The following is a 12,254-nucleotide window of genomic DNA, read 5'->3' as shown; positions in this document are numbered from 1 at the left end:
AGCGCGCGCTTCGGAGCTGCCCGCAGGCAACGCTGAACGCTTGACGCGCTCCATAGCTGGGCGGGTTTCTGGCTGATCCGTCAGCTGGTGCCGCGGTCTTGCACTCCTGAAACCCGAGTGCGGAACTGGTCTCTCTCGAACTGTCTACTGCGAGACACTGGATCGCGGAAAACACCGTCGAACCCGGTCGCGCTCGACACCGGGCGGCCTGGCGGGCGACAGGTGCAGCACCCCGGTGAGGCGTGTACCAAGGACGCATGCGCGAAACCTGGCCTCGATCGCAACCGCAGAGCGTACCCGACTCCGTGACCGAACCACAGGTCTGGGAGTGCGCGCTTCTGGAGCTTGAGGGAGAGCACGTGCAGTTGGAGCGCTGGGCGCTTCAGCGCCTCCCCGCTGATGCCGCCTGCTGGGCAGTTGCGAGACGCGAACGAGCACGTCGCCAAGCGGTCCTTCGGCACGCAACTGGTCTTGTAGAGGCGTTGCTCGGGTCGCTATTGCCGGACGCTGAATCGAGCACGAGGCTTGAGGTGCTGACGACCTCGGAGCTGGTTGCTTTCCTGTCCGACGCCAGTGTATGGCAAGCGCTCTCGCTGCCTTCAAACGCGGTTGAGGCAACGCAAGACCGGACCGATGGATGTGCTGGAGAGTCTGGGGTGATCACCAGCGCCAGACTGCGACACGGGTTTGCAGCAGCGCTCCAAACGCGAGCGCGAACCTGGCACCGCGACAACGCTGGCACCCCGACAGACGCACCTGTCGCCTCCAAGGGCACTGCGCCTGAGCGAGTCTCGAGCGAGAAAACAGCGTTCCGCAGCGCGAGCGGGAATGCGCTCGATGAGCAGCAGCCAGCCCAAAAGGCGCCCAGTCGGTTTAGCGTACCGCGAAGGCTGGGGGAGTCAGCCCAGCCGACGCCGAGTGCGAAGCGTTCGCGAGAGCCGTCATCACAAGGACCGGCTGCCGATGGCCAGCGACCTGACCCCAATCTGCCCAGTGTACCGAACGTCGAGCCTGCCCTCGTCGAGACGGTGATGCAAGAGATCCTCGACCAGTCGCCTGGCGTCAACTGGGACGATATCGCTGGACTAGAGTATGCCAAACGCTGTGTTATGGAAGCAGTCGTTTGGCCGATGGTTCGCCCTGACTTGTTTCGAGGAATACGGGGTCCGCCACGGGGCGTCTTGCTCTTCGGGCCACCTGGCACCGGCAAGACGATGATCGGTCGAGCGATTGCTTCGCTCTCTGGGGCTCGCTTCTTCAACATTTCAGCCTCATCGCTCATGTCGAAATGGGTAGGCGAAAGCGAAAAACTGGTGCGAGCGCTGTTCGGTGTCGCGCGAGCTCTACAACCCTCCGTCATTTTTATCGATGAGATGGATTCTATGTTGAGCGCTCGTTCCGAGAATGATGCGGAAAGTTCACGTCGTATCAAGACGGAGTTTCTGGTGCAAATGGACGGGGCAGCGACCAACCGCGATGATCGAGTCCTGGTTATCGGAGCGAGCAATCGGCCTCAGGAGCTGGACCAGGCATGGCGTCGGCGCATGGCTCGTCGACTCTATATACCGCTGCCGGATCGCCAAGCGCGACGCGGCATGCTGCAGAGCCTACTCCGCGACCAGAAACATGCGCTCGGTGAAGCCGAACTCGAGCGCATTGTGGACCTTCTGGACGGTTACTCTGGAAGCGATGTGTATGCAGCCTGCGCAGAAGCAGCCCTTGGTCCTGTCCGTGATCTCGGCGCTGATATCGCCAACGTCTCAGTCGAGCAGGTTCGAGCCATCCACGAAGACGACTTTAAACGGGCTGCAGCGGTTGTTCGGCGGAGCGTCAGCGATGATGAAGTTCGTGCCTATGAGCGCTGGAATGCAGAGTACGGATCGTTTCCATATGATCCAGCTCCCGCTGCGAGTTGATCTCCAGTGAAGTCTCGGGAGCAGGTGCCGAGCGGCTATCGCCAGGCCAGCCGTTGCCGTGGTGGCCGGTGACGCGGCCGATACACCGCTTCGCCCTAGTCAACTTGCGACAGTCTCTAAACGGCAATGCGCTCGCTGGGACGGGGTCAAAAGTCGTTCGTGTCAGCTCGGGGCGGGTGCGCGTCAACCAAGCCATATTCGACCAGCGAACGAATCGACGACGTTTGGATTACTCTGAAGCGTGCCTCGGAGGAAAGCGCTCGTCGAAACGAGATGCATGGATGTCCGCGTATCCCTCTATTCGTGATGTAAAGCGAATGGTTGCAGGCACCGGAGCACTGCTCTGATGCGGTAAGAGACAATGCTGGGGCGCTAATGGCACTGCTGTTCGTGGTACTTATATCCGGAGCATTTCACCGCTCTACCGATCATGCGTGCAGATCGAAAGCCTGAAGTGTGCGACTAGAAGGAGAACCGCCGTATCAGGCTCAATCGCGAGCATTGTCACGCTCAAACAAGCGATACACCCAATCAGGGTATCGAAGCTGGGGCAAGTGCGTATCTCACTCTGGGAGCGCTGCAGTGCGGTTCCGCCGTCCACCGATGCACTGGCAGGACACGAGAAAGCGTGCAGAACGCTATGCTGCAGCTCGCCAAGCAGCCAGTGTCAGCGAATCCGTACATGTTGGAAATGTTCGTCGAAGAATCGCCAAGCTTGTGTTCTACGAAACTCGCCTCAGAAGCGCGCACGTTATCATTACCAGTCCGCCAGGACACGTCACCGATTCGGCTGCATGCGTGCAACATATCGCATGCATGATGCGTGCGGGGAAATTCCCGAGTGACCGCTACGTGCTCAGACTGGAATCTTTCGCCCTGGAAGCGTGAAAGCTTCCAGAAGCATCTCAAAGATGATTTTCGATGCGTGTACATCACTACGGTCGATGCCAGGTCTAGCCTTGAAATCGAGCGACCGTGCTCGGATCTATTTTGTGCCAAGAATTCACAGCGTTTTCCTGGGTGGCATAGACGGCGCCATTGCTGCATTTCCACAGCGTGCTGATGCGTGGAAGCAGTGGTTCGGCGCGTTCCTCTAGGATGCATCTGGCGAGCGAGCTTGCGTATCGATACAGCTCGGGTACCCTCACGATTAGCGTTTCCTCATCATTCACATTCAGGCTGACAAGCGCGCTTTCATCTTTCTCAAATCGAATAATGGACACGGGATTCTCTACTAGGTTCACATGGAGCCGATAAGGTTGATGTGCATGTCGACTCTGTTCTAATAAGCAGCGATGTTCGCGTCGGCGTCCCGAGCGAGGTCGCTCTTTCTCACGCCCGCCTGGAACATAGAGCTTCAGCAGCGACGGATAATAAACTGCTTTCCATTCTCTGGAGCTCAGATGAACGAGCACGGCAATTGCAGCCTGGTAGCTGCATCGATCGTAGATACCACAGCGACGCGCGTGGACGAGTGACACGTACGCACGACCCGGGATGATCTCTTCGAACTGCGTCGAGCCGCGAAATATTTGAGAATCTCTGAAGAAGGTGTTGCTCGAATTGAAAGCGTTGAATGCCTCGGGACAGTGTGCCCTGTGTGCAATAGCGTGTACTCCTTGCGCAAAGACCTGATCTTTCCTCAATGTGCAAGGCCCGAGCACACGCAGCGGTTCAAAGCTCGTGACGATGTACAAATCGTCCCCATTCACGCAGAGTGGAACGTAATTCTTGTCAACCAGAGGTGAGTCCCGCCCAGCATGCGTGAGCGCTCGCGGCTCATCGATCCAGTAGAGTTCATTGCGCTCAATATCCAAGATATACTGGAAGCGTTGGTGCATTGGTGCGAACATCCTTATGTCCGGCTGATGGAAAAGCGCCAAGGTCCGCATGCCGCAGCGAATAATCCGTGGATCCTCTGGCCCGTATGAATAAACAGCATGCATTTGCTCCGAACCGAGCCTGAGCTGACGCGCAGAGCCGCCCTGGATCTGGTCCAGGCGATTAGCAGTAAAATTCACAGCTGCAAGCGTCGAGTTGGCCACCATGGATATGTCCCAATCGTCCTTGCTCGGATTGTAAGTACGGTGCGGCGCAAACGGATGGCGAACACGAAAAATACCGGCAATATATCCTTGATCCTGCTCACGCACCTCGATCGCGGCCAGGAACATGGTCTTGGAAACGTTTGGCGCCTTTAGACTCTGATTCAGCGTCAGCGTCAAGTTCGATTCGAGAAACATAAACGGGCAACCAACAGTCGTGTGCAGCAGGTTTGGGGCTTCCCATAGGCTCGCTCCCGAGCGAATGACACGAGGAGCCAGCACAAATACCAAACCTATCAGCAGGAACGAGCAAAGCCATAGCGGCCACCGACGGGTGCAAATAACGTTTCGCACTTTGTACAGGCGCTTGCGCAGAAAACGAGCCCGGCCAGCACCTGGGGCATTTTCAAAAACAGGTAGGTGCATCGTGTTCCTGGAGAGAACGCTGAACATTGGCCTCAAACTTGAGTCATACACCGTTCGTACGCAGCCCGAAGCACCAAACGCTCTTACGCGCCGTGCACAACGGCAGAGACTCGAAACGCACGCCGCTGCGTACTGGAGCGCGATCGATGGCGGCCAAGCTTTGGCGGACAGCGCGGCGGAACTGCGGAACTTGCGTCCCCAAACGTGCGGCGCGCGCGTTGCGGCCACTCGGTGTATCGATTGTCACGTGGCGCACGCTGCGTCCGACACGTGTCCTTGCAGTGCAACGCGTCCGTGACAGATTCGTGTCCTCTGTATCGATGCGTGCCGTGTCCGGGCCTCCGGTGCGAAATGATCCCAGATAGCATCGCGCTTGCGCGCGATGTGTGCCCCGGCCTAGCGCAATGATCGCGGCCTGGTGCGCGAACCTCGAGTTGGGCGCGTGTCGGTATCGTGGGCAAGGGTGCTACCCATGGAGAGACATCGCGCAGTAGCGAGCGGTCGGCGATGACTACACGCGCCTGTGCGAAGAGCGCTCTGACGGGAGGGATTCTTCTACTAGAATCCGGAACCTGCATCGGCGCGTTCTTCGTCCACGAGGGCTCAGCGGAAGCACCACGGATTCTAGGCGAGGTTAAGGACCTCCGCGCGAATAACCTGCTGCTGTGCGTGTGCACAGCGCGTACGACAGCGTCATGGAATGCCCACCATCGGTGGTTTGTTCGCAACGATTGCATCCGATGCAAATAAATGCATTGATCTTGTCAACTTTGGACGTATTTATTTAGTTCAGTCTGGACGCTACCAGCGCCACTGAATAGCCGGACACGGTCTAGGTGTCGTCATCATCACCATGCTCTGAGGGCGTGGAAACCTCATGAAGCAGGTATGCATGACGGTTCCTCATCGATTCCATCACGAATACCTCAGAACAGAGCATGCAAGTCCGCTATCGTCAGGGTTTCGACTAGTGCTTCGGATTTGAGTCAACGGCAGAGTGCCCTTGCTGCTGCTGCTGCTGCTGCTGCTGCTGCTGCTGCTCTGCCTCCAGACGAAGTTCACGGATAATGCCCGCACGCATCCGCGCTGTCTGACTGCGTTGGCGCTCGTGCACGAAAAGGATGATGCCGGCGGCAAACCCGAGCGATATAGCCAAGGCTACTTTTCCCTTCATTGGTACTTTCAAGATGCCCGCACAAGTTCCTCAGGGAGGTACCTCCTTGTGAGTGAGCCGTTCGAGTTGCCTACTTGTTTCGTTACGTCGAGGAGTGATCCAGCTGCGGCCAGCGTCCACTACTCTTGCGGAGCTGGTCGCGTGGGAGCGCGTTCAGCGTTTGAGGGTTCTGCGCTTGCACCAGGCGAAACGACGACGTTTCTTATCAGGCGCGTGTTCCGTCGTTTGGAAAGGGGTTTCTCAATTTCTGCAACTGCGTTACTATGCCGGAGACACGCTTCCAAGTTTTGCAGCTCTACCGAGCGCTTCTACGTGCGTGTGAAGGTTTCGCAGACACCAACGTTCGTGCGTACGCCAAGCGCCGCGTTCAAGCCGGCTTTCGAGAGAACCGCAACCTGCAGGACCCCCAACGAATCGATCAGCTTCTCGAGAAGGCCCAAAAAGACCTAGAAATGGTGCGAAGACAGACCACGATCAGCAAGCTCTACCCGCCGCCTCCGTACGTTGTGGAGGCCACGACAAGGGCCGTACGCGAACGAGGAGCGGCGGACGTGTCGCGTGAGCTACCGTAGGTAACGCAACTTGACCGCGGCTCTCTGGTCCGGTGTGTGTGTGTGTGTGGATGTTTGATCAGTTTCTCTGAGCCTTTGGAGGAAGCGGGTCAACACACCAGTCTCTGGAACCAGAGCTCAGGAGGCATGTAGTTTCGTTCAGCGAGGTGCTGCGCTCGCGAGCGGCATGGCTCTGGAACCGTTATCCTGTGCGAGCACCAGCTTCACAGTCTTTACCGAGAAGATTCGGTGCTCACGCGGTTTTTGTGAAAGTTCACCGACCTCTGGCGGCTGGAACGCTGTTCGCGGACACGTTTTCAATGGTCGCTTGAGGACAAATTGCTTGATCCACCTTTGCCATGCATCTCTTGAATCCGAGAGCAATGAGTGAAACAGGGTAATCCGCGTCAGGGCGCTAGGACGCATGCAAGGTGTCCCAGTTTACTCGAAGCATGAACACGTGCATAGCATGTGAAGCTGCGCGTCGCTATGGAGTGTTCAATGAAACAAAAAACGTTTTACAACGATGGAGGGTAAATATACGTACCCACCCGCAGACATCTTCCAGTGTTTTTTTTTCAGCTGGTTCCCTGCTCCCGCATTCAACTCCTCGTGGTGCATTTCGACCCTGAGATGCTGCCACGTGAAACTGGCTCGCGTCACGTGCCTAGGTCCCTTCTTCAACGCTGCACATCTTCTGGTATGGATGGCGGCGTTCAAGTCTCGGTTCACGAACTCGATGCATTTATTGCCTCTGGTTGAACTCGTCAATGCAAGGAGTCCTCGAACTCGCGCTCTCTGCACTATTTGGCGCTCTCTCCTCTCTCTATTCGTCTCTATCGCCAAAGCGCTCCGCTGGCCTGTCTCCATTTCGACCTTGTCAAGTGTGCACCCAAGCTCATCCCGTAGATTTTTTGGAATGAACACATTTCTGTATGCCCCTAGGTAAGGAACTCCCCAGAGCAGGAGCGACTCGCACGAGAAACACGACATGCGCTCGGATGTCAACATGTTCTAGACGCGTCAGCGATTCGCTCAGCGAAGCGATGATTACGTTTCACGATACAAGACACTGCATCGATGAGGCTGAACGACGCAGCGTACGGAGGAATGAAGAGCAGAGCTACCCCGATAGAATCGGCAAATGCTCGATCACAACGGGAACGGTAAACGAACACGTTGTCGAATAGAACGACGTCGCCAGGCGTCAGAAGAAAAGTCTTCAATGATTCGACAAAGTGGTTCATACTCTTGTATGAGCCTTCTCTGCTTGCGAATCTGAGGCCGCCAAACGCGAGTCCACTGCATCTAGACAAGACGATGACGTCGTCGTTCTCTTCGAGTTCGATCATACATATAACGGGCGCGCCGCTCCGCGAAGACGCTTTTATGTTCGGATCGTTTCGTCCGAAGCAAGTCTCACCGACTGGAAAAACAAACCGACATCCCGGTGCTTCATACCGATCGCGACGTGCCAGGAACGCTCTTGGGGCAATATCGGTGGAAAACAGCGGTGCGTGAACCTGGACTCGTTTCTTGCGGGTGTATCCCAGCGTTTCCAGGACCGCATGCGCATCCTGTTGAGAACCAGAGACGCCCGTGGCGTCTACCATCGTCGCTTTTGCTTCCCGTGAGGTGATCATTGGGTCGCTTTCTACCATTGGCAGTAGACGCGCATTGGGGATATCGATTTTAGGCACAGAGCGCATGGACCTCTATCTTTCAGTGCTCCGCAACCATCTGAATCCTGTGAAATGACTGACCTGAAAGACGAATGCACTCCTCCTTGCTCTGCTCCGTACCAAACACATACCCTGCATTCAACTCGTCTACGATCTACACGGTACATGGCATCGTGATGTCGATCGCCTGCTCCGCACTGCATCGGAGCGGAATCAAATGCTTTTACGCTATTCATAGCAGATGCGTTCGAAATGCGTCGATTTTCAAAGATAAAAATCGAAGAGCAAGGCACGGACATGGGATTTTGGGATCCTGGAGGACCCTCTTCGACGTGTCCGGGAAAGAATCAAAGAATCCTCTTCTCGCCAACCATCGAGCGAAGAAGAGCACACGACGAAGAAAAAGAAGAGGATTAATGATAGGCGAGTAAATTTGTTTCCCCGACGGTCGATGACGAGACTGGAGTGTCACAGAGGGCACGAGTTCGAAGAATCCTTCCATTGATGAGCTCAACCGGCGTTCATGCACGCGAGAAAATCGTGAACCGAGACTTTCGCGTCGCCACCAATATCAGACGATGTGCGATGCTGAAGAAGAACCGAGGAGCTGACGCGATCCAGCTTTGTGGGACACCCTCTAATGCCCGTGGTGTGGCAGGAGAAGCTCAAGCCGATAGCAGTAGGCCGGTCGAAAAAGACTGTGGCGCCCCTGCTGGTGGGCAATAATTTTCCACATGATCGCGAAACATTTTCGGTGGTTGAATCTTCTTGTCAGACTCTAGTGGTACAGACGGAACTCGAAGCGCGTATACGCCGATAACACCTTGCGGTTGTTTCGGCTCTTAGCTGAGCACGATAGACGTGTACCTAGAGAAGAGGCTCGGGCTTCGGGGTTTGCCGCGGCACGAACTGAACGGCACCCGCTCGCGGCTGTGGAGCTTTGAGGTCTAACGCTCTTCGCAAGCTTTCGCATCGCGTTTCAAGACCAGTGGTACCAGCTGCATGGACGCCTCCTTGCCTAACGTGTCGGACGTGGCTGCACCAGCTCTCACTGAAACAGAAAACGACTCAGGCGTAGCGACACCGTCAAGTAGTGTGAGTGCGCAGAAGCAGGGTCTCGAGACGTCGCTAGCACACGTACTGGAACCACTTTGTGCCGAGAACTCGAATACCGTTACGTCAAAGCCCGATGCGTGGAGCAGCGAAGAGCCACCAAACACCGCAAAGAGCGCAGCGGTGCAGAACGGTGAGCAGCAAGAACGAGAACTCGTGCAGCGCGTCTGGAGTGAACTTTGCTCTATGCACAAGTCGCTGGACAGAGCGGTGCGACGGGGAGAGGCTTCGGAGACTACCAACGATTCGTTCGAACGGGCATGGCGCTCAATGAAGCGGCTCAAGCAACCAAGTCGGAAATCCACGAGTCAGCTGATGCGACGTGAGACACGCTGGCAGGCGTTGCGGCGCTGTCAGCATCCAGTGGACGCCACTGGTTTAGATACTGCAACCAGAACAAAGGATAGCGCCGAATTAGACATGCTCCTGGGCCTCACTTCAAGTGCGGATGCCTCGACAAGTCACCCTGAAGTAAGTGACAGGCGCGTTCGTGCCGCTGTGGTGTCCAATCGACAGGATCCTCAAACCTTTTCTGCGCCCGCCTCGACGCTGATGAAACGTCTCCCCAAAATAGCAGCCGAGCGTGGGCGAATGCATCGTCCAAGCACCTTCGCCCTGACGCAACGGCAATGGGAGCGCTTCAAGAATGAGAAAGGTCTCTCTGAGGAACTAGAACACTATAAGAAGAGCGAGCAGCGCTATACAGATCGCTTGGAGTTTCTCGTGCAAACCGACTTTAGAGAATGGGCTCACGAGCAGGCTCAGAAACGGCGTAACAAGACGGAATCCGCATCAGGACGATCAGAGCTGGGTGATACTGATGCGATTCTTTCAAGTTCATCAGACGAAATGTAGTGGGTATGTTAAGGAATCTCCAGAAAGATCTTGGTGAGGAGCGCTCCCATCGGATGCTTTTGCATACCCTGCCTGGCGGGTATTTTGACAAATCCACAGAAGGATCTTGATGAGGAGCGCTTTCATTAGGTGCTTTTGGAGACCACGAGTGTGCGTCGATATGTGCCTGGCGCTCCGTGCACAGGTCTGCAGCTCCGCAGAGACTTCAACGAGTCTCCCTTGAAACACAGAAATTTCGCCCGCCGACACTGGTAGAATCCATATCGCCAGCGGATGCTGTGCTCGATTTCGCGTAAGCGAGACCTGATGAAACAACCAGCTTGTATAGAAACAGGCACTCGATTTCGCCGTGATCCCTTCGCAGCGGTGCATGTACATGCCCAGAATAAAATGAGGCGGTGCGCCCTCTGCCTGCCTGAGGCACAGCCACCCTGAGTTCAGATGCACGGCAGTGGGCGTGCTCGCTTCCACTGTACGGGAAAATGCAACTCCTTGAAAGCAATGCTTCGCTATGCGTAGCTGTTCGAGACGGCTTGCTGCAGCAGACCGTCACCATTCACCACGTTCGGACTACCGTAACTCGAGGCTTACAGGCCTTTCGCAGGCTTCTCGATGCGTGCCGGTGCACCGGTAGGCACTGGTGCCCGGGTCACGCGTCATGGCGCCCGAACACGAGACGTTCCGCTGCAGCGGATGGTTCACGAGACTCGCTGAAGCGGTCTCTCTTGCTGGCACCGCATCCTCCACGAGATCTACACGAAGCGTTTGTGACGTATGCCAGACGAGGTATCCTCATCTGCGTGGCGAGCCTCCACGTGCCCACACGAACGACTCGAACAGTCTTCAGAAGGACCCCGTGTGCTCATACTGGGTATCGTGCGGCACACGCGCTTTTCGTCAACGGTTGAAATAGTGAGTCTCATTTGAACACGGAATTCCGTCCCCTTTCAATGATTTTGTTTCTAGAACGCCGTGCAGAAGCTCAATAAAGCATGCATTTCGTTAACTTTATAGCTTTGGCTCCCAGTTTGAACCAGCAACCCCAGAAACGTTCGATAGAGTTCGGACACTTTCACCAAATTGTTCAAGGCTAGGAAACCCCGCCTGCTCACAGATGTAATACAACACGATTTTGGAACTTGTTCCGAACGTCTGTCTGGTTTTCCGAACGCCACCCCGGTACGGCCGAGAGCACTCCTCGATGCCACCAACCAGTGCAGCGGCTTGGTGTATGAAATGAGCGCCTCGATGGTGCGCTGGCGTTCGCTGCGGCTGCGGCTGCGGCACGGCACGGCACGGCACGGCACGGTGGAAAACTTGTGTCTAACGAGGCTGCAGGGAAAGCGCTTTCCTTTCCGACGCTTTCACGCTCGAGGCAGGGCACGTTTTTGCTTTGAAAAAGCAAAGAAATATCATTGAAAAGTTTTCCCCCAGGTATCCCCTGGAGATCGCTGCCGAACTTTCTATGCCGGACAAGAAGCGTCCTCGTTCGGCACTGGGCTCCGACACCGAGGACGTCGGCGCAGATTGCACTCTGACTGCTGCAGTGACAGAGGGGCACGTTTTCAACCAGGATCAAACAGCTGATGAGGTTGCAGAGGAACTGCGTCAAAAACTGCAGTGCTCAGTGATTGCGCAGCCGCTTGCGGGGCGTAAACTTACGAAACGGATCCTGAAGCTAGCGAAGAAACTAGCGGGTAAGAAGCAGCTCCGACGCGGTGTCAAAGAAGTAGTCAAGAGCATTCGGAAAGGTGCTCGTGGCTTCTGTGTGATGGCTGCGGACGTCGCGCCCGTTGATGTCATTGCTCACGTCCCGATCCTCTGCGAGGAGACGGGCATCCCTTACTGCTTCGTGCCTTCTCGTGAGTTGCTGGGCAAGGCGGCTCAACTCAAGCGGCCAACATGCGTCCTATTCCTGCCGCTCATCGAGGATACTGATGACGAAGAGGAACTCAAACTGCAGCGCAAGTGCTGGCGAGATCTCGCGACTCTGCAGAAGTCGCTCGATGATGTGTTGCGTGAACACTGAGACCCAGTGAGGAGACTCGAAAGCGACGCAGTCTCCGGCTACAGCATGCCCGCTACATTTTGCTCGAACGGAATTATCTCAGTAGAATTTCTGAGTGAGTGACAAGTTGTGATTTGCGTTCATGGGTTCGGGAGTTCCACCCAGAACCCTGAAGTCTGGACTGCATGCGCCGGTACGCCTCTAGTTGTTTGCTTCTTTCGCATGTGTTCAACAAAAGGAATGATTCCAGTAGGTCGGAGAACTTTCGTATGGAGGCCTGGTTCTGCCACTGCTGGCTTGCGAAAAAGGACTGACTTAAGATTGCAGTCGTTCTAAGATAAGCAGGAGGATGAATCCACCTGCTTTGAGTCCTTGTCGTGAGCTTCGTGTAGCCAAAACAGAACGTCTGAAACTCAGTCTGCACGACTGTCACCCTGTCCATCGATTCGACTCCACAGATTCTTTAGGAAACAGCACCAGAGAT

At 55.7% G+C, this 12,254-nt stretch overlaps 5 protein-coding genes and 1 non-coding gene across 6 annotated transcripts, besides 1 other annotated feature; 4 read left to right on the top strand and 2 right to left on the bottom strand.

Moving 5' to 3' along the window:
- Positions 1-257: 257 nt before the first annotated feature.
- On the top strand, positions 258-1,916 carry CYME_CMN138C (probable AAA protein spastin; the record flags this gene model as incomplete). Its single annotated transcript, XM_005537227.1, has 1 exon — positions 258-1,916. The coding sequence occupies one exon, from the start codon at positions 258-260 to the stop codon at positions 1,914-1,916; it is 1,659 nt and encodes a 552-aa protein (XP_005537284.1).
- A 953-nt stretch (positions 1,917-2,869) lies between these two features.
- CYME_CMN137C (hypothetical protein) lies at positions 2,870-4,414 on the bottom strand (the record flags this gene model as incomplete). Its single annotated transcript, XM_005537226.1, has 1 exon — positions 2,870-4,414. The coding sequence occupies one exon, from the start codon at positions 4,412-4,414 to the stop codon at positions 2,870-2,872; it is 1,545 nt and encodes a 514-aa protein (XP_005537283.1).
- Positions 4,415-5,824: 1,410 nt separating this feature from the next.
- CYME_CMN136C (hypothetical protein, conserved) lies at positions 5,825-6,133 on the top strand (the record flags this gene model as incomplete). Its single annotated transcript, XM_005537225.1, has 1 exon — positions 5,825-6,133. The coding sequence occupies one exon, from the start codon at positions 5,825-5,827 to the stop codon at positions 6,131-6,133; it is 309 nt and encodes a 102-aa protein (XP_005537282.1).
- A 477-nt stretch (positions 6,134-6,610) lies between these two features.
- Positions 6,611-8,522: a sequence feature (transposon).
- Positions 8,523-8,796: 274 nt separating this feature from the next.
- On the top strand, positions 8,797-9,762 carry CYME_CMN134C (hypothetical protein; the record flags this gene model as incomplete). Its single annotated transcript, XM_005537224.1, has 1 exon — positions 8,797-9,762. The coding sequence occupies one exon, from the start codon at positions 8,797-8,799 to the stop codon at positions 9,760-9,762; it is 966 nt and encodes a 321-aa protein (XP_005537281.1).
- Positions 9,238-10,968, bottom strand: CYME_CMN133T. The gene has a single exon (XR_002461475.1). It is a non-coding gene; the product is annotated as a hypothetical transcript (transcript).
- A 259-nt stretch (positions 10,969-11,227) lies between these two features.
- On the top strand, positions 11,228-11,791 carry CYME_CMN132C (box H/ACA snoRNP component NHP2; the record flags this gene model as incomplete). Its single annotated transcript, XM_005537223.1, has 1 exon — positions 11,228-11,791. The coding sequence occupies one exon, from the start codon at positions 11,228-11,230 to the stop codon at positions 11,789-11,791; it is 564 nt and encodes a 187-aa protein (XP_005537280.1).
- Positions 11,792-12,254: the final 463 nt, after the last annotated feature.

This window comes from Cyanidioschyzon merolae, chromosome 14, assembly GCF_000091205.1.
Source record: "Cyanidioschyzon merolae strain 10D DNA, chromosome 14, complete genome".
NCBI lineage: Eukaryota > Rhodophyta > Bangiophyceae > Cyanidiales > Cyanidiaceae > Cyanidioschyzon > Cyanidioschyzon merolae.
This window is presented reverse-complemented; position numbering and strand designations above follow the sequence as displayed.